Genomic DNA, 22,257 nt, shown 5'->3' on the forward strand with positions numbered 1-22,257 from the left:
TAAAGGAGAGGCAACATATTTTGGATTGCCTTAGGCAGCCTCACTTTCAGACTTTCTGTGCCATTGTTCTATATGCTATGGAGGGTAATAATTCTGTATTGAAAACATGAGTACATAAATATGCATAAAGAAAATTGGAATAAATCCAATATAGTATTTTTGTAAATAGAAGTATTGAACATCATATTACTAAAATATAGAATACTTTTTCAAAAGTACTATCACCCTGGCCAGTTTGGCTCCGGCCCTGGTCGGGGGTCATGCAGGAGGCAACCAGCTGATGTGTCTCTCTCATATCAATGTTTCTCTCTCTTTCTCCCTCCCTCTTCCTCTCCCTCCCTCCTACTCTATCTGAAGATAAATGGAAAAATATCCTCGGATAAGAAATTTTTTTAAGTACTATCATTAGGTTGGAGCTTAATTTATGAAAAATTGCTTTTTATACTTAATCTTTAAAATGCCTGACTTAGGCTGGTGTGGTTCAGTGGTTAAGCATCAACCCATGCACCAAAAGGTCACTGGTTTGATTCCCATTCAGGTCACATGTCCAGGTTGTGGGCCTTCCTCTCTCTCTAAAAAATATATATCAATAAAGAAAAAAATTAAAATGCCTGACTTCAATTTAACGAAAATCTTTCTATACCTTGTAGATCCTGAGACCACTCTGAAACGTGTTTTTACCCAATTTATCTACTGAGAAGTTGTCATTCTTTTGTGACATTTAACATAACAGCTAGGAAAAGTTTGTGAACAAATTCTGTTTTATGTTCTTTAAAAGTCTGTTTTTATTTAATTTTTAAAAATCAAACATTGTAAGTGTGTATTGCATTATGGTGGAAATGGAGCTAATAGTATAATATGGTGATTTTAAAACTTGCAAGGAATTTGAGAAACCTGGGTTTGAATTCCAGTTATGTGGTCCCTCCGAGCATAAGTTATAAGAAAAAGGGGAGTAAGTATTTTTGCCTCATTAGGCTATTGTGAGGGTTCAGGGAATGAATATGAATATGAAGTTATTTAATGTAGTGCTTGGTACATAATTGTTGAGTGGATGAATTTATTACAATACTATTTTATTGAATGCCTTACTACGTGCCCGGGACTGTGATGAGTTCCAGAAATGACAACTACGGCTGTGGAAAAGACAGACGTGGCCCAGCTCTCTCTTGAGAGTTTCTCTCTACTGAGTATTAGGCTTAATGTCAAAAAAGATAATTTTTGAGTAGTTTTTTAACTTTTAATAAAGACCTCTAAAACGGATAAATATAAGATCTCAAATTTGTATTTTGTACTATATAGTTTGTGAAATTTAACACACAGAATACTTTTTTGAAAAGGCAACACCCTTAGGGCAGTGATATCTTACTGATGGATATATGTTCATTATGTAGTATTTGTCAAAATCCATAGAAAGTACAACACCAAGAGTGAACCTAATATAAACTACAGATTTGGGCCCTGGCCGGTTTGGCTCAGCGGTTAGAGCGTTGGCCTGCGGTCCGGAGAGACCCGGGTTCGGTTCCCACTAGGGGCACGTACCTTGGTTGCAGTTTGTCCCCAGCCCTGGTTGGGTCCTGTGGGTGGCAACCACTCGATGTGTAGCTCTCAGGTCGATGTTTCTCTCTCTCTCTCCCTCTCACTCTATCTGAACAAAATATCGAAAAATGTCCTCGGGTGAGGATAAAAAATAAATAAATAAATAAATAAATAAACAAACAAACAAACTACAGATTTGGGGTGATTATGATGTGTTAATGTAGGTTGTAACAAATGTACCACTCTGGTACAGGATGTTGCTAATGGGAGAGACTTGTGTGTGAGGGCAAGGGGCTACATGGGAACTGAACTCTACTTTCTGTTCAATTTTGCTGTGAACATAAAACTGTTCTAAAAAGTAAAGTTCTTAAAAAGATTAAAAGAAAAAAACAAAGAACTAAAAGCAACACACAAATGTTTTCATTTCCTCGTCTCTAAAAATTGTTCATAGGTTTGTATTTGAGAATTAACCATTCTGAAACAGACCTCCTTTTAGTATTGCAGTTTTTCTGCAAAGGTCCAGATCATTAATATTGTGAGCCAAGAGGAAAAATCAAAAATATTATATTGTTGATATCAAGGATATAACATTATTTCCACAAAATTTTATTGATGAAATAAAAATATAATAATAATTGTGTACTTTTTTGTTAGTAATTCAGGTCTACTGGTAAAAAGAATGGAATTTGTGGAGGCAACATTTCACTTAATTGGGGTTCAAAGTTAATGAGCCTTATCATCAAAATTGACTGCAAAGGTTTATGTGTATCTATAAAACTCAGCCTAGGTTTGGCCCATAGGCCATAGTTTGCCAACCCTTACTGTGCTGGTGAAATAGGTAAAATAGAGCCAAATCAGAAAAGGTGTAAACTCTAATGATGTTATGTGAATAAAGATATGTTTATTAGCACACACTTATGTATTTCTATACCAAGCCCCAATGTAATTTGTCTTAATTGATTCCTCCTTTAAGGGAGTGACTGGTAAGTATTAGTGTGCTATTTAAAAATCAGTGTTTTCACAGTAAATTATTTAAAAGTAGATTGATGGAAAAAAATGGTAGCTGAGGTGAAGGACATGTTAACTACCCTACTGTGGTAATCATTTTGCAATATATACATATATCAAATTGTCAAGTTGTACACCTTAAATTTACACAATATTCTATGCCAGTAATATCTCAAGAAAGCTGGAAAATGGAAATAAATAGTAAGGTAAATTAAAAGAATTAATGGATTGTTGGTAAAGTTATATTTTACATGAATCTTTGGTCATGTAATTTTGACTTAGATTTGGCACACATAACTTAGAAATTCTGTTATGTATCTCTTTCCTCTCATTGCCAGACACCTAGGCTCTTCCTCACACTCTAAATGTAATGTAAGATTTTTTTTCATGAAAATAAGATTCAGATATTTTTTTAAGTAACTTTTGGTATATGATAAATTCTCATTTGTTTTTTCTTTATTTTAGCTGTAGCTACTAATATGGGAACCTATTCAGGTGGTATTGGTTTTCTGTTAAATTATTCCTAAGATGAGAATTTCACAGGAGTGCTTATAATATATTTATCACTGAAAGTTTTTAAAGTCTGAAACCTTTCCTCTTTAGATCTTTAAATGGATGAGATGGCTACCACTCAGATTTCCAAAGATGAGCTTGACGAACTCAGAGAGGCCTTTGCAAAAGTTGGTAAGTATTTTATTTGTAGTATAAATATAGTAAAGTGATTTCCATTTTGGCCCTTATCAAAGTTATTTCTCTAAAAAATTATATGAATCATTAATTATGAACCTTAAGACAAGATAATTAAAATCGGTGGGTTAAAGTTTTAAAAGCTACACTTAAACTGAATTATTTCTAATTATATCTAGTATCTAATATGGTCAAAGGTTTTTAGCTCAGGTCCCAGTCCTTAACTGGGACTGCTGTGGCTCCTGAAATTTTTAAACAAATTTTGTGTTGTTATCATATTTGGTGAATCATTTTTTCTGAGAGGATATGGAGCATTTACCATATTCTCAAAGGGATCTGTGACCCCTGCAAATGTTAAGAATCATTAGATGCTGTTTTACCTTTCCCTAATTAGCTTGGCCTTATTGCTTTTTTTCATGTATCTTCAGTGCCTTCACATAATGCAGACTGTTTTACCTTCATATTAAATTATAGCATCAGGCCCTGGCTGGTTTGGCTCAGCGGTTATAGCTTCGGCCTGTGGTCCAGAGAGACTCGGGTTTGGTTCCCATTAAGGGCACGTATCTCAGTTGCAGTTTGTCCCTGGCCCTGGTTGGGTCCTGCGGGTGGCAGCCACTCGATGTGTACCTTTCACGTCGATGTTTCTCTCTCTCTCTTCCTCTCTCTCCCCTTCCCACTCTATCTGAACAAAAAATGAAAAAATATCCTCGGGTGAGGATTAAAAAAATAAATAAATAAATTATAGCATCAGTATAGGATGGGAAGGCATATTATGTCATTTAGTTTATCCTTTAACATCATATTGCAAGTCTCAGAATTTTGCAGCATGGAAGCAGTTTATAGTATTTACATTCCAAATTCCAGTGCTCAGGTTAAGTCAGTAGGAATAATGAGAAAATGGTAAGAACTGATTATTGATGAGTCAACATGTGCTTAGAGAAGTAAACTATTACTATTTGGTATCTCTTTTATTAAGGTATATGAAGTTAGATTATAATAATTTGTTATTTAAATTAGAATCTAGTCTTTGACCTATGTTGAAAATCTCATTAGTGAAAAGTGAGAACATATATACCCCTATTCCCATACATTTTTTAAAATATGTTTTTATTGATTTTTTTTAGAGAGAGAGGAATGGAGAGAGAGATAGAGACATCCATGTAAGGGAGAAACATCCATCAGCCATCTCCTGCATGCTCCCTACTTGGGATCAAGCCCACAACCCGGGCATGTGCCCTGACTAGGGATCAAACCGGCACCTCTCAGTCCGTGGGACTATGCTCAATACACTGAACCATACCGGCCAGGCTCACATACATTTTTGATCAATATTTTCTATGAAGTCATTTATTAGTAATGGCATGCCTTGGGAAGAATAATGATCACCAACCAGAGAGACTATTCATAATCCCATCATAATTCTAACTAGAAAAAAATCAAACTGTCCAGAATCTAACACGATTTTGTGTGTGTATGAAAAAAGTCAGTCCATAGATACCACTTACTGTAAGACTACTATCCATTCTGATATTAGATTGGTTATGAAAAAACAGTAGGTGAATTATTGGCTGCAATATTTTAAAAATCTCATTATTCTGTAGAAATCACCTTATAATTGTTTTAGGATTACATTTCCTTAGAACCTTCTGCTTTATTAAAATTCATCTTTCAGTGTTGGGGACAGCCAAATTTGTTTCTTTATTAACAGTAGGGAACATGATTTCTTACTGCTGTTTTTTAATCTTTAAGACCTCATTTCCTCAAAGAAATGTTTATTGTTGATTATAGGCCTTGTTCTTATGTGCAGTATCTTGGAAATATTTGTGTGAATAATATTTTTAATTTTTTTCCAATTTTTATTAATTTATTTTTGTTATAGATGTTTCTCCTTTTTCCCCCCTAGACCTTCTCCTCCCCATCCCGCCCCCCTCCACCTCCCTAGCATTGTTGAGAATACTATTTTTTAAAACTTAAAGATAATTCAAATATGTTTACCTGATGGGACTGAATACTTTTTTAGTAAAAGAGCTTAATTGTTCCTTAAAAGCTTAATGATATAAAGAGGGTTGATCAATTACCTCCATGGAGGACACAGGGTTGAATTGCACTAAGTGTAAGATCAATTAGAGCTTGGACTACAAGAAAGGTTCATTGTTGGAACTGCTGTCTTATTTTAAATCATACATCTTAGAGGAATTAGGGTTAGCAGACAGCTTCCCAAAGACAGGAGATTGGACCATATGACTTATTGGAGTCCCTACCAGGCATATATTCCTAATATATGCAGACTTTTATTACTCTATATGCTGTACTTAGGAATTATGGAGTCCAAAATTTCTTCCTGTTTTTCATTTTATTCTTTTGTACTCCCCTCCCCCAGTATCTAGCTCAGTGTTTATACACATGTTAGGTTCTCAATAAATATTTTATTGATTGAATCCCAGGGAATTATATATAGTCTTTTCATATACTGGGCCTTTGTCATTATCAACTATAAACTCAGAAGGGCCTTTGTTACGAAGATTTTCATTATGGTGGAATTTATTACTAAAGGTTTTGGCCATTACATTATAACACGTAAAATTTATATATTTTTTCAGCAAAATAAAGTCTCTTATGTGCAGTCTTTTCAAAAAGTGTTTAAGGATCCAGCTGAATCTTTTAATTTGCTTTTAAAATCTGTGTAGATTTTAGTTGTTGTTAGTTATAGAACCCTCAGGCAACTGTCAAAGGTGTTATGGAAATCCTTTTTATTTTTTTCTTAATTCAGGGAAACTTGATTTTTAAAAAATATGTATTAATTGATTTTTAGAGAGAGACATTGATGTGAGAGAGAAACATCAGTCAGTTGCCTTCTGCACACACCCTGACTGGGGATCAAACCCACAACCCGGGCATGTACCCTGACAGGGAATTAAACTGGCTCAGTGCACAGGACTACGCTCAACCAGCTGAGCCACACTGGCCAGGACCAGAGAAACTTAATTTTAAAAACAAGCTCCGTAACTTATTTTCCTGTCCATGACAATTTTTGTTTTGGGAGAAGTGAGGACTACTTGGTCTCAGTTCAATTGTGACAAAATATGGAAATCATTATATGATCTTTCCCAGCTATTAACAATAAAAGCCTTGATTTTCTCTTTAGAAATTCAGCAAAATCATAGTGTGTGGAGAAAATCTCTGTAATTATTACCACTAATCATACATTTTGTTTAATCAATTAGTAGTGCTTTGAAACTCTCTTTACTAGCAATAAATTGAGTACTAGGATTTAAAGTTCTCCTTTCACTCATTCTCTGCACCTGCTTAGTGTTAAGCTTCAAGCAGTATATTTTCATTTAATTATTTTAATTTTCTCAACATTTGTTTCCAGTATTTCCCCCTGGGACAGCAGAAGCCTTGGCTCTCATTATTTTCCTACTTTAATGTTTCTGTTTTAATTTAAATGCTGCAATGCTGTATAAGTTCTTCCTAATGAACAATAAATAAAACTTTCAAAACACTGAGGAAATACATATTTACCAACTACAATATGTCTTTTACATTCTGATCGTGTTATGGAAGTTAGAGGTCATTTGGATGATTACTTGTAATAAAGATAAATTTATGTAATGTAAGTCTTTTCAGATTGGCCTTTAGTCCTGCAAACACTTACGTCTGACTTTTTTCTTTCCTAAGCAGTCACTTTTTTTTTAAACATGAATTCAGCAGTTTTAAAATAAAAGAATAACGGAGTTTCTTAAATGACTAGTAATAATATGGGTATATTCCTTTGAGGTTGCCCACCAAACTAAGCCAAAAAATGTTGGTTATAGTGATTGTAGCTGTACCAGATTTTCTCATCTCAGGAAGTTGAGTTGTTTCAAATTACTTGATATTCTCTAGTATATAAAACCACATCAAAGTGATGCCACAGAAGGCATGGCGGTTTAGTTTGATTTACTTTTAGTATTCAATAAACTACACCAGTGCATATTTGTTTAATTATGACTTAAATTGTAAAAACTATAGCCCAACCAAAAAAATAAACTGACCATTGCTCTTTCACTATGCCATCTGGTTAATTATGGATAGACTACTAGAAATGGAGGTTTTGGAATGGTTTGAAAAACCACGTTTTGACAGTGTGGAAGATAAAAGTATGTGAGTGTGTGAGGGGAGAGCAAGAGCACACACATGTATGAGAGTGTACTCATGAGAGCATGTGTGTAGCCTGGGTGTGTATTTTTAAGGTGGGAGAACGGCAGCAAGTGAAAAATGATGGCCCTACTGCTGGAAATTTTGAGTTGGAAAAGAATTGCTAGACATTTTTGATTGCCTGGTTTCAGCTCTCTAACCTTATTCAGCCTTCAGCTGTACTTGACCTCCACCTATTAGTATGCACTCTTAGGTAGAAACTTTCATTCTACCTTTAGCTGGGACCCATTAAACTGCCTCCTATATTTGCTAAAACTAGCTACCTCAAAAGGTATAAGTTGGAAAAGGCAAAACTCATGTTCAGCTTAGCATCTGGAGATGTTTAGCAGCTGCCTTTTCTAAAGTTTTAATGCCAGTGAAAGCTTGACTTTACTGCTTAGATCTTAGGATGGAATATAATCAAAATTCTTCTGCACAAGTCTTTTGGCTGAGTATTTTAAATTAGTATATTGTGTGCTTTCATGAACATTCAAGGTCATGTGCATATGTGTGTAAGTCTGTTATTGTTAGATTCCTTTTGTCTTTTTTAGTACAAAAAATTTGTGGATTATTTAGTTAAACTAAATGAAACTTTTAAACCCAGCTGTTCTGAAAGGAAGTGCATCTGCACTTGATTGGTTTTCTTCTTTAAGTCCTAATGAGCACTGTCCAGAGTGGGTTAGTAAAGAGGTTGCATCTGTGTTGCAGATGAGGACACACATATGCGACCTCTTTATAAAGAAAGATACTAGATTTAGACAGAGTCAAGGGTGGTTAAAGCAACACACACACACACACACAACCTGAAGGTCAAAGGAGATCCTAATCTTTCTTACTATTAGATTTCTAAGACCAAGTAGCACCCCAAAAGATGCATCTGAATTGATAGATTGCTCCACACACCACGTGGACACGGGCAGTGTAAAACAGCAGCTAAAATCAAAACCACTTGAATTCTGGCTCAGCTTTCTCCAGACAAGTACTTAAAATAGCTTAAATAACAGGATGCAAGGGGAGGGAAAACATTTCCTTTTAAGGATATGCATTCTTGGTGTGATTCAAACTTCTGCAGGAACATGGCTGCATAATAAGTTTATTTACTTTAAGGTTACTTGGGGGATGGTGTTGGGAAAGTTAACTGCTTTTAAAATAATACTTGGTAGAAGAGCATAATGAAGTTTCTTTTAAAACAGAATGCAGATGTGAACCTAAGTGTGCCATGAGAGAGAAAGAGGAGACACACAGAGAGAATCTGTTACAAACAGTTGGTTCCTTCCTGATAATTCAGTAGTCAGTATGAAAGATGAGCCTCTCTGGTGCAGCATTGGGAGCCTCTTAGGGATTATTTTTCAAGTATCGTGATTTTTCTTTAAAAATAAGAACATTTAGTCAATTTATTGAAATTTAGCTCTACTCTCTGAGGGAACATTGTTCAGTGAGTACTTAGAGTTTCTTTTTTCCTGCCTCCCATTGAAGTATACCAGTACTGTCCATATTTTCTGGACCAACCAATTGAGACACGTGCTTGTAGAAACATTGAATATGCTCTAGGTAATATAGGCCATATGATAATATGTACTTTATCAGGTGGTTGAATATATGTTGCTGGAGCAAAAGTCTTAAAAATGCAGAACCTGTCCCGCTTCATGCCAATGTATAGTTAATGAAGAAGTGGCAAATGAATCAGAAAGGGGTTCTAGAATATTTGCACTTTTAATGAGAAAATCAAGGATGCCATTGTGCCAGGAGGTTGTGGTTTTAGTTTCCAGTTGTTAAAACTGTTTTTAATATAGGTCTGTGGATTTTGGTCAGTTTATTATTATTACGTTTATGTCAAACATAGTTTTTAGCTCCTGCTTAATAATGTCACTGATGAGATGAAGCTTTCTAAAATGCCTCTGTGCTATCTCATTTTCTGCCCTTTCAAGACACAGCACATTACATCTCTGATATTGTGAGAGAGAGAGAGACAGAGAGAGAGAGAGAGAGAGAGAGAGAGAGAGTGTTGGCTGGGGATTGAAAATAAAATTAGCATAAAACGCTTTAAAAATAATTGCACCCAATTTTGTCTTTCAAGTACTTTACCAGCTGGGAGATTTTGTAAAATTAACTGTAAGCTGCCTTTTTAAGTTCCCTCTGCTTTCTTATTGAAATTGAAATTGTTTTCTTCAAAAGATATGATTTAGAAACTCTAAGCACACAATGCAGTATATAGATCATGTGTCATAGAAATGTACACTGGAAACCTATATAATCTTATTAACCAATGTCACCCCAATAAATTTAATAAAAAATAAATAAAAATAAAACAATTTAAATCCCCCCAGAAAGAAAGGCTTGCAATGACTTACTAGGACTAACACTATAATGCCTTTGATCCCATGGGCACACAATGCCATGTACAGATGGTGTTTTCTTGACTACACTTGAAACCGGTATGGTTCTGTGAACCAATGTAACCCCCATAAATTCAGTTTAAAAAAGAATAAAATGTGAACAGGAAAAAATGCCTTTGATCACAGGAGGTAGTAAAAGCTAGATCTGCTGATAAAATAGGGGGAAATGGCAGAATAGGTAAAACTTTTAAAATATGTAAAACTAAATGACACATGTTCAATGATTCATTGTCCATCTCAGCAAAGATATACATTAGATATTCCAAGTGACTCAAAAGTTTTCCAAGGATTTTAAAGCCACAATTTCAAGTACAAACCAGAATGTTCTGTCTGATTAATTTCTGTGTCTAGTATACAGCCCAGTGCCTGTCACAGAGTAGGTACTCAATTTGCTCTGGAGGTTGACTCATGCTAAACAAGTGCACATAGTCTTTCTTAATAAAGTTAAGCAAGTTTCTACATTTAGAACGAGAGAGATGTCCTGACCTGACAGCCATCACTGGTTGTCTACTTGGGTACTCCTCAGTGGGTGTGTTCACTTAGAAAACCAAATTACAGATCTGAAGGCTGCTGGGTGGGGATAGGATTAGAACAAAGTGAATGAGATTGAATGTTATTTAAGGGATATTTCTGTCATTATGGTTCCTTGATAGAATTGACATTCAGCCTTGAAGTGCTATTTCTGTATTTTTTGTCATTGTTGTTTAATTTTGTTTTTAAAATGCTCATTAGATTAGAGCATTTTTTTCCTAGTTAATACTTTAGAACCAATGGTTCTACAGAAATAATTTTCCCCATTGCTTATTATGTGCAAGGTACTGTGCTACCTATTGGGGTGACAGATAAAAAGATTTAGATGAATATAAAGGGATTTGCAGCCTAATAAGATTGTTGTATAATGACAAATTGTTGTTCCTCCATCCCTCTCCCGCCCTTTAAAATGTTCCTGTCAGTTACTAAAAGCATCTGTTATTACTACTCTTAGTTTGAAATGGACTTTCCACATGTAGTTATTTTATGTTAGTTATATTTTAGGGTGGCTACTTCCTGGCATCTTTTAATCACATCAGTGAGCTTCTAATTAATGCTCATAAGAGGTTATTTCAGAAGAGGTTCACACAAGTGGTAGTTCCCCATTGCCTACACCTCTATCGTGAATAAACTGCTAGATAGACTAGACTCTCAGGGCCTTGGTTTTCATGTAGCTTTGAATTCTTTATAGTTCCACAATTTTTATTTTTAAACATCTCTACCTTCTATTATTATTATATCGCTGAGAATACAAGAACAATTAAGTACCTATTATATATGCTAGGTCTAAACTGGAGTCAATAACAAGATTAAATTATGCTCAGATATGTCGTTTCAGAAGTCAAAGAAAAGAATACATTTTAAAATGCTTTTCTATCAGAAATTGCTTAAGTAGACAAAGTTTTGATAGTTGCAAAGAATAAGCTGTCTCCTTCAATAAAGGTGTCAGGAATGTTTATTTAGGTAAGGGGGTATAGCAATGATCAGAATATTACTCTGTATTTGTTTTTAATGTGTATTATGGATTTATCTCATGTTTTTATTTTTATTTATTTATTTATTTTTATCCTCACCCGAGGACATTTTTCCATTTTTTTGTTCAGATAGAGCGGGATGGAGAGAGAGAAAGAGAGAAACATCAAGTGGCCACCACCCATACGACCCAACCAGGGCTGGGTACAAACTGCTACTGAGGTACATGCCATCAAGTGGCCACCACCCATACGACCCAACCAGGGCTGGGTACAAACTGAGGTACATGCCCTTAGCGAGAACCGAACCTAGGTCTCTCGGGACTGCAGGCCGACGCTCTAACCGCTGAGCCAAATCAAATCAGCCAGGGCTATTTCATGTTTTTAAAGTGTGTGTGTGGGGGGGGAGGGGGGCTGAAGTCCTGTGTATATTGAATTTACAATCAGAGTGTGTTAGAGCCGAGAAGGGACCTTACAGATCATTTGATCCAAAGCGTTCCTTTTACAGATGAGAAAACTAAGACCTGGAGAGGTAAATTGTGTAAATTAGTAGCCAAGATGAAATTCAGTCCTGTATCACATTACTCCCACTGTTGTGTCCTTTCAACAATGCTGTTTATCTTTCACTGTGACACACTAGCAATGATTTCAGTTTTAACTTTTTATAGAAATGGGAGGGGCAGACTAGTATATGCATGGGAGGTGTATTGAAAAAGAAGACTTTCATTCATCAAAAATTGCTAAAATCCTGCCCCAGTGCCCTGTGGATTACTTTGTTCTTTTGGTGACTGCAGATGTTGCTGGATTGATTTCTACATTTAAACACTACTAATAAAGTGTTTGCTGTATGATCTCTGTAAAAATCCAAATAAAATATAGGGAAGATGTTCGCTAGAGGAATTAAGTGTTTTACCTTGAAGGAAATATAAGTGATTTTCAGAAGTGTTGAGTAGTTTGGGGATTATGCTTTAAAAGCATAGAGATTTTAACTGATAGATTTAAAATGTAATCATCTATACTTAAGAATATTTGTTTGACTCTGAAGTCTATTTCATTAAAACTAAACATAGAATTTTATCAGCCTTTAAAGCACTAGGGAAATGGTTTCATATAGGTTATTTAATATTTTAATAATTGGCAAAAAATTGGTCAATATGAATTAACACTTAGATAATACTTGGGATAAAGTCCAAAGTATGTATCATGGCCTTTAAGAGGTTTTATGATTAGCTCCCTATCTTTATCTCTCACATTTTCCTTCGCTCACTCTGCTCAAGTCATACTGGATCTTCTCTGTTCCCTAAACACCACTCTTCCACATCACAGACTTTACATTTGCTATTTCCTCTACCTGCAGTCTCTTCCCCCAGATATCTACATGATTTGCTCCCTTACCTCATTAAGTCTTCATTCAAATACAACTTCCTCGCCCTGGCCGGTTTGGCTCAGCGGTTAGAGCATTGACCTGCGGTCCAGAGAGACCCGGGTTCGGTTCCCGCTAAGGGCATGTACTTCGGTTGCAGTTTGTCCCCGGCCCTGGTTGGTTGTGCCGGTAGCAGCCGCTCCATATGTCCCTTTCACATCGATGTTTCTCTCTCTCTCTCTTCCTCTCTCTCCCTTCCACTCTATCTGAATAAAAAATGGAAACAAAACAAAACAAAAAAAAACAAACAAACAAAAAAACAAATACAACTTCCTCAACCAAAAATGTCTCCAGAAGTTTCTGAATATCCCCTGAGGGAAGGGGGACAAAGTAGCCCCAGTCTAACCCCTTGCTTTATTTTTCTTCAAAGCACTTACAATTACATTATCTTTTATAGTCATACTTCATGTTATATTTGCTTATTAGTTGTCATTAGAATGTGAGCTCTTTGACAGCAAGACTTTCTTTCATTGGTTGCAGTATCCCCAATTCCAAAAACAGTACCTGATACAGAGTATTTAAGTAATGTATCAAATAGATTAACTATTCACAAAGCATTTTCTTGAACAGTGCCATGTTCATCTTGGGTCATTTCTCTATTCAGATGGCTTTCTTTTATTATAATAATTAAATTTATATATGAAACTGACTGGGGACATAAGGAATAAAAAGCATTGTTGAACAGTAGGTATTTGAAATTGCTGGTGAAAGTCCAACTTTCTTTACAACAAAAAAAAAATTGCTCAATGATCACAACCCTCAGTACATTACCCCTCTTTCTCTTTAAATTAACTTTTGATTATTCATTAGTTTTTTTTTTCATTTAACAGTTTCAGATTAAGCATCATCAGTACTGAGATTCATACTCTGCTAAAATTCTGATAGCACACACACACACACACACACACACACACACAGGTTATTTATAGTCATGTTAGACATTTGCATTACTCAGAACTGCAGTGATTTTTATGAACTTTATATTTGTCTTGGACTAATGTGTATTTATATTAACTCTTAAGAAGTTGGCACTGAAGATGGTAGCTTAATTTAGGTGTGCTTTGTAATATAATCATCATTAATTCATAAAACTATTTGATTAGATTAATGCAAGAATAAGGAACATAAGACACCCAAATAGCTACAGTGGAAATTGTTTTACTATACCATGTCAGTGTTTTATTGATGTACAATCTATTAATTCTTTTTTTTTTTTTTATCCTCACCTGAGGACACTTTTCCATTTTATGTTCAGATAGAGTGGGAAGGAGAGAGAGAGAGAGAAAAACATCAATGTGAAAGGGATACATCTAGTGGCTGCCTCCTGCAGGGCCCAACCAGGGCCAGGGACAAACTGCAACCGAGGTACACGCCCCTAGTGGAAACCGAACCCGGGTCTCTCCGGACCACAGGCCGATGCTCTAACCGCTGAGCCAAACTGGCCAGGGCCTTTTCGAAAGTTCAATTAGCTTCATAATTTAATACTGATTTTATTAAACAATTATGCTTTCTTAACATTGGGTTGCTATTTTAAGCAAAGCTACTTATATACTGTTTAATATACAGGATATACGATGTAAAACCTTGCTCTGTTAAAGATTGCTTTTCCCTTTCAAACAACCAAAAAAAATGTGTTTAAGCAAGCTCATGAACTGAGCCTCAAATGAAGAAAAATAACAGGTTAATTTATTTCTTCTAAAACTGTTTTCCTATTTTGTTTGCTCTTCCTTTTTACAAAGATCTCAACAGCAATGGCTTCATTTGTGACTATGAACTTCACGAGCTTTTCAAGGAAGCTAATATGCCATTACCGGGATATAAAGTGAGAGAAATTATTCAAAAACTCATGTTGGATGGTGACAGAAATAAAGACGGAAAGATAAGTTTTGATGAATTTGTTTATGTAAGTATGTGAAAATCCACCATTTTTACAAGTAATAATTGTTCCTTTGTCTAGTGGTTTCATAGAGTCATGAATACCATCTTGTTAAGTTCCTAAACATATCATATTAGTACTGTTATAACTAATAAAATTTATCTTATCCTATCCACTAAATTTAGTTAGTTCTTTTATCCATTAGAATATCTTAACAAATTAATTGAGAAAAAGAACACTGACATAAAGATATAACACACTGCTTACTTTGTAAGGTGAACAATCTTCTGTAGGGTTTCATTAAAGGACATTTTTCAAGGTGCTAAATGAATGACATCCTTGAAGTGCTCTTTCTTTCTCAGGGAACAGTGTGCTCCCAAATTTAATGATACATCCTGAGATGAATATTCTGATTGAAAAGATGTTTACTACTCTTCCAGTAGTATTTAGCAGTACCATTTTCTCTAGGATGATAATTTTGACAATTAAAAGTTAGAAGCATATCTTTTTTGTTCATTGGAAGAGGCATTTAAAATTCTTGTGTTCTTCTCTAGTATCATAAAATAATATTCTTCAAGGTTAGGGCCTGGTTTCTTAATTTTTTTAAAGCACCTGGTTTATTGTTCTGTACTCAGTGCTTAGAGAGTGTATGTGTAGTACTCACTTATTGGAGCCTAATAATTTTAGGTGCTAGTGAGTGAAGTCTAGATTTTTCTGGATATGTGCCATTTTTCAGTCCATATTCATTGACAAAGTATTTGAGATATATGTTAAAGAATAACTGTTGCCTCTTTCCTCAATTAAGAACTCCCTTAAGAATATTGTCAATAATATTGTGATAATTATGTATGGTGCCAGATGGGTACTAGAATTATCAAGAGGATCACTTTGTAAATTACATAATTGTCTGACCACTATGCTGTAAATCTGAAACTAATATAAAATAATATTGAATGCCAAAAAAGGACACCCTTAAGATTTTGTTTACATTTATTATTTAAGGCCAAGTTGGACTAGATCTAATTAGGCATTCTTTACAGTATTTGCAAACAGCTAATCAGTGCCTAATATTTATCAGAAACTTCCTAGCACTCCTATCCTCTTTTTTCATGGTTTATTTTTGCCCGAAGACACCTGAAATGATAACATACATCCCATCAGTAACCACAGCTACTGAAATTCTGATATGTTCTCTCCAATTAGAATTAACCCCTTTTTAAAGCATCATAAGAGTTCAAGAAAAATTGACTAAGGAATGATGGCATTTTGGGGGAAGGGAGTTGTTACTGTTTTAAAAATGCAAACGTGTCATAATTATAATGATATAGTTCTTGCCATCTTTTTTTGAAATACTGATTTCCTCCCCACAGTTTTTGTCTCCAGTTACTGCCAAAGCCATTTGTTTTGAGTTCTGTGTTCAATAGTAAGTTGTAGTTGACTTGCAATATGAGCACTTGCATGTCCTCTGGTGTATAACTTGCTCACCTTGTAACTGCATGTTTAATTGTGAATTTAAAGCAGCTTAGAGCAGTAGTTAACTGTGATTGGGTTTTATAAATATAATTTGCTGTTCAGAATTTTTAATCTAGAAAGAACAGGCTTAAATCATTAAGATTTGTAGTGCCAGTATTGTTAAGGATAGAATTATGAACGTGTCTTTGAGAAAAATGATCTTAGGGAAACAATTTTGTACATTTTGAAACATTTCAGATTTCACACTGCTATTTATAGCCTTTAAGTGAGGAGGTGTGACTACCTTAGCATATTCTTACAAAGTAATCTGCATAATAATTTTGGCTTCACCAGGGATTTTTAAATGTAAAATATTAATAAGGACTTTTTTATTAAAATGCACATTTTAAAATAGGAAGAAATCAATACATTTATACTCCATGTTTTCAAATTAAAAAAAAAAAAAACCTGGGTTTCTGAAAAAGGAAGTGATGTACCCAACATTACAACAGGGAAGAGTGGCTTTTTTCCTATTCAAGAAATTTGAAATATGAAAGACAGTAAAAGTAATCTGCCTGAAGTTTCAGAATGATCCCATCATGACTATAGTGAAAAAAGGATGGACGGCCTGGCTGGTGTGGCTCAGTGGACTGAGCATCATCCCATGGACTGAGATGTCCGGTTTGATTCCTAGTCAGGGCACATGCCCGGGTTGCAGGCTCTATCCCCAGTAGGGGGTGTGCAGGAGGCAGCCAATCAATGTATCTCTCTCATATTGATGGTTCTCTCTCTCTCTCTAAATAAAATCAATTAAAAAACACAAGAAAAAGAAAAAAGGATGGACATTTAACCAAATGTCTGTTCATTCCCATCTGTTTTGTCATTGATGAAACAGCTTACAAATTGTCTTATGTGGGGATCTTAGTTATCTGAGAAAGGGAAAGGTATACTTGTCGCATATTAACATAAGGACATAGAAATAAACTTGTTGCATGGTAGCATTTTGTTTTTCATTTAAATTGCTGCTCAAGAGGAGTTAACTGCAAACAGGGCTACAAACAAAAGCCGTTTATGTTATTTTGGAAAAGAATATATATGGGGCATAGTCCCAAAATTATATGTAAACTTCAGATGTTAAAATTAAATCTCATATGCTGATTCTGTTTCTTGTAAGTATTTCAAAATTAAATTACTGGGTTTTTATACTTTAAAAGATTTTTTTAAAAGATAATAGTGGGTTATTTTTCTGCATCTGTAAAAAGACTGGTACAGCAATAAGTTCTTTCAGCAGAGATGTGTGCATTAAATTCTCATTTTCACAATGAGAAACTTGCTTTTGCTTAATGGTAATAAGTTGTTGACTTGTTTGAGAATTTTACTAACAGTACCAACCTCATAGGATTAAATAACTTCATATAAGTGCTTAGAACAGTGCCAGGCATATAGCATATATACGTGTTAGTTGTTGGTAGTTATTACTTTTTTTTTAAGAGCAGTGTTCTTTTTCTGTTATCACTAAGTTTAGGCCTACAACAGATTCCCCTCCAAAAAAGTAAAAATTTAAACTTGCTACTTTGTAAACAAACCTCGAACACTGGAAGCCAGTCAATATATTTTTTTGTAATTCTCTCTGAAATATTTCCTTCTTAAGTTCTATGCCTCTGAATTTTTTTGGTTTGGTCACTAGGTCTGTGCTGAGCTAGAAAGGAGATGAAACTTTTGAAAGGAATAAGAAACATATATATTCCATAAAAGAGACTGAAAAAGATGTATAGATCCAAGAGTGAGCAGGGCACACCAGGAGTTTGTTCATACATGATAAAGCAAGTCCTTCCTCTTGGAGGGAAAACATCACGAAACAGTGAGCTCATTGGTATCACAATGGGCAGCATTGAAAATATTAATTGAGAAGTCTCCAGCACAGTAGATGGCCTTGTGTTATCTCTGATTTCAGAGATTCTTGTTAAACCAAGGCTTATACTCAAATAGCTTGGTCATCCAATCAATTTATTTTCTAAAGTAGCAAATAGAATGCAAATTCTCATGTAGTGACTCAATTTAATAGATACATAAATCTTCAATGACTTTAATTTTTAAATCTAAAGAACAGAAAAATGCTATAAAACTGAAAATTTGAGCTTGGCTGTAATAATTTGTTTAAATATTTAGAGAATAAAGGTCATGTAACTTTTCTAAGACAATTAAAAATTAACTAATTGCAAGTTTTAATGTCATTCCTGAGCATCGAGACTTTAACTAAGAGCTATTAAGTAATTGCATCACAATATTGTACAGCATTCTTTTTTATTATCATTACTATTTGTATCAGTCCTCTTTTCTATGATGTATATAAATTTAGATTTATTTTTTAGCTGAAATTATAATAATGGAAAAAACTAATTTTTAGAATCAAATAATCCTTGAAGCAAAAATATGTGTAATAAGAAAAATAACTTTTCATATATCATTTTGAGGCAGTAGCATTTTGGACATGTTTTGTCATTCAGTGATTGATGGTATGTCAGTCATGAGGAAATGTACACATTTTAGATCTTAATTTACTGGACAATGTTTTGCTAAATGAAGTAGAGTTCAGAATGAGGTAGGATAGTGAATACTGTTTTTTCAATGAGCCTATATATAATTATCAAAGGAGGTATTATGGGAACAAAATGCATCACAGTTAAGACTGCTACATTACCAGGTAACAATTTTGTTATACAGTCTTGGAGGTTAAGTAAATTGGATGAAATTAAAGTTGGACTAGAAAAAATCAGAGTATATGTAAAAATAATTTTAATAATTTGAAAATTACCCAGAGTGCATGAATCAGCTTCACACTATAGGAATCAAGGAGTCAAGGAAGCCAGAGAGAAAGGAGCACTGGCTGTGTGCAGAATTTAGAGTAGTTAGTGTGTGTGGGTGTCTATATCCATATACAGATACAGACATCCACACACATACATCTCTTCTAAAATTCTACATCGGAAATTACAGGTATAGCACGAAATCCCAGGTATAGAAATTGAGTAAGCTTGATTTTGTAAAACTTACGGTTTAGTATTTTCCTATATAAAATTGTATTTGTAACTCCAAATAAAGTCAGTATTTAAGAAAGGTAACAGGCCCTGGCCTGTGTGGCTTAGTTGGTTGAGCATCCTACCATGCACTGAAAGACTGCTGGTTCGATTCCCACTCAGGGTACATGCCCAGGTTACAGGTGAAACCCCCCGATAGGAGGCAGCCAATCTATGTTCTACTCTATTTTTTTTAATTTTTATTAATTTATTTTTGTTAAAGATGTTTCTCCTTTTCCCTATTAACACCCTCCTCCCCATCCCCCCCAACCCTACCCAGCTTTGTTGCACGTGTCCATCGGTTATACGTACATGCATATCAGCTCTTTTTTTATTTTTATTTTTTTTATCCTAACCTGAGGACATTTTTCCATCTTTTGTACAGATAGAATGGGAGGGAGGGAGGGAGGGAGGGAGAGAGAGAGAGAGAGAGAGAGAGAGAGAGAGAGAGAAACATCGATGTGAAAGGGACACATCGAGTGGCTGCCACCCACACGACCAACCAGGGCTGGGGACAAACTGCAACCAAGGTACATGCCCTTAGTGGGAACCGAACCCGGGTCTCTTCGGACGCAGGCCGACGCTCTAACCGCTGAGGCAAACCGGCCAGGGCTCAGTTCTGTGGTTTATCTCTTCCCTTCCCCACCACCCCCTCTTCTGAGGGTTGTCAGTCTATACCCTACTTCAACATCTCTGGGTCTACACAATTCCTCAGACTGTTATGTTTATTATATTCCACAAATAAGTGAGATCATGTGATATTTGTCTTTCTCGGCTTCGCTTGTTTTGCTGAGGATAATACTTTCCAGATCCCTTCATGTCGTCTCAAAGGATAAGAGATCTTTCTTTCTTACAGCTGCATAGTGCTCCATTAGGTATATGTACCACAACTTTTATATCCATTCGTCTACTGATGGATACTTTGGCTGTTTCCAGATCTTAGCTATTGTAAATAGTGCTGCTGTATAAAGGGTGGTACATATATTCTTTCTGATTGGTGTTTCAGGCTTCTTAGGGTATATTCCTAGAAGTGGGATCACTGGATCAAATGGAAGTTCAATTTTTAGTTTTTTGAGGTAACACCATATTGTTTTCCATAGTGGCTACACCAGTCTGCATTCCCACCAGCAGTGTACTAGAGTCCTCTTTTCTCCACACACTTGCCAACACTTGTTGTTTGATGATTTGTTGATGGCGGACATTCTGACAGGTGTGAGGTGATACCTCATTGATGGTGTAATTTACATCTCTCTGATGATTAGTGATGTTGAGCATTTCTTCATATGTTCCTTGGCCATTTGTATGTACTGTTTGGAGAGGTGTCTATTTAGTTCCTCTGCCCGTTTTTTAATTGGGTTCTTTGTCTTCCTTTTGTAGAGTTGTATGAGCACTCTATATATATTGGAAATTAACCCCTTATCTGATATATCATTGGCAGTTATGCTCGCCCATACAGTGGGTAGCCTTTCCATTTTGATGATTGTAACTTTTGCTGTGCAGAAGCTTTTGAGTTTGATGTAGTCCCATGTGTTCATTTTCTCCTTTGTTTCTGTTGCCTTAGGTGATGTATCAGTGAAAATTCTGCTGTGTATGATGTGCAGAATTTTGTTGCCTACATTTTCTTCCAGGATTTTATGGATTCATGGATCACATTTAAGTTTTTTATCCATTTTAAGTTTATTTTTGTGTATGGTGTAAGTTGATGGTCTAGTTTAATTTTTTTTTGCATGTAGCTGTCCAATTTTCCCAACACCATTTATTAAAGAAGCTGTCTTTACTCCACTGTACGCTCTTGCCTCCTTTGTCAAATATTAATTAAGCATAATATCTTGGGTCCATTTCTGGGTTCTTATTCTGTTCTGCTAGTCTATATGCCTGTTCTTGTGCCAGTACCAGGCTGTTATCATTACAGTAGCGTTCTAGTATAACCTGATATCCAGAATTGTGATCCCACCTACTTTGTTCTTCTTTTTCAAGATTGCTGTGCCTATTCGAGGTCTTTTTTGGTTCCATATGAACTTTTGAAGTACAGTGATACCTCGGTTCTCGAACGCCTCGGTTTTCGACCAAATCGGTATTCGACCAGGAGATTCGAGAAATTTTGTCTCGGAATCCGAACAAATATTTGGAACTCGCACTTCCGAGATGAGCCGAGTTGAGCCGAATGGCGTTCATTCGGCCCAGCGCGCCTTGCTTGCGTCATCAGTGTGAGTGCAGAGAGAGAGTCACGCTTTGTGGAGTCACGCTTTCCTATTGGGTTTCATTGCTTCGGTTCTCGAACAATTCGGTTCTCGACCGTCCTCCTGGAACGAATTATGTTCGAGAACCGAGGTATCACTGTATTTGTTCTAGTTCTATGAAATATGTCATTAGTATTTTGATGGGGATTGCATTGAATCTATAGATTGCTTTGGGTAGTATGGACATTTTAATGATGTTCATTCTTCCTATCTATAAACAAGATATGTGCTTCCACTTTTTTATAACTTCCTCTATTTTTTTTTTCAATGTCCTGTACTTTTCTGTGAATAGGTCCTTTACTTCTTTGGTTAAGTTTATTCCTAGGTATCTTAATTTTTTTTGGCACAATGGTAAATGGGATTTTTTTTTTAGTTTCTCTTTCTGTGAGTTCATCATTGATGTATAAGAATGCTATCGATTTCTTGACGTTAATTTTGTATCTTGCTACTTTGCCAAATTCATTTATTAAGTCTAGTAGATTTTTGATAGAGTCTTTAGGGTTTTCTATGTATAATATCATGTCATCTGCAAATAATGACAGTTTCACCTCCTCCTCTCCAATTTGGATCCCTTTTATTTTTTCCTCATGTCTGATTGCTGTGGCTAAGACTTCCAGTACTATGTTAAGAGTGGCAAAAGTGGCCATCTCTGTCTTGTTCCTGTTCTTAAGGGAAATGCTTTTAATTTTTGCCCATTGAGTATGATGTTGGCTGCAGGTCATTCATATATGGCCTTTATTAGGTTGAGATATGATCCCTTTATTCCCACATTGTTAAGCATTTTTCTCAGAAATCAATGCTGGATTTTGTCGAATGCTTTTTCAGCATGTATTGATATGACCATGTGGGTTTTATCTTTCATTTTGTTTATATGGTGTACCACA

General features: G+C 35.3%; 1 protein-coding gene across 3 annotated transcripts in view; it reads left to right on the top strand.

Moving 5' to 3' along the window:
- PLS3 (plastin 3) overlaps positions 1–22,257 on the top strand; it is an 85,899-nt gene that overhangs the window by 40,506 nt on the left and 23,136 nt on the right. For all 3 annotated transcript variants that reach the window (XM_036271463.1, XM_036271461.1, XM_036271462.1), the window contains exons 2-3: positions 3,148–3,228; positions 14,468–14,631. In XM_036271463.1, the coding sequence (XP_036127356.1) occupies positions 3,156–3,228; positions 14,468–14,631 (237 nt within the window). In that variant the 5' untranslated portion in view covers positions 3,148–3,155. The remainder of the gene's footprint in view (positions 1–3,147; positions 3,229–14,467; positions 14,632–22,257) is intronic.

Source organism: Molossus molossus, unplaced genomic scaffold (assembly GCF_014108415.1).
Source record: "Molossus molossus isolate mMolMol1 unplaced genomic scaffold, mMolMol1.p scaffold_m16_p_2, whole genome shotgun sequence".
Taxonomy (NCBI): Eukaryota; Metazoa; Chordata; class Mammalia; order Chiroptera; family Molossidae; genus Molossus; species Molossus molossus.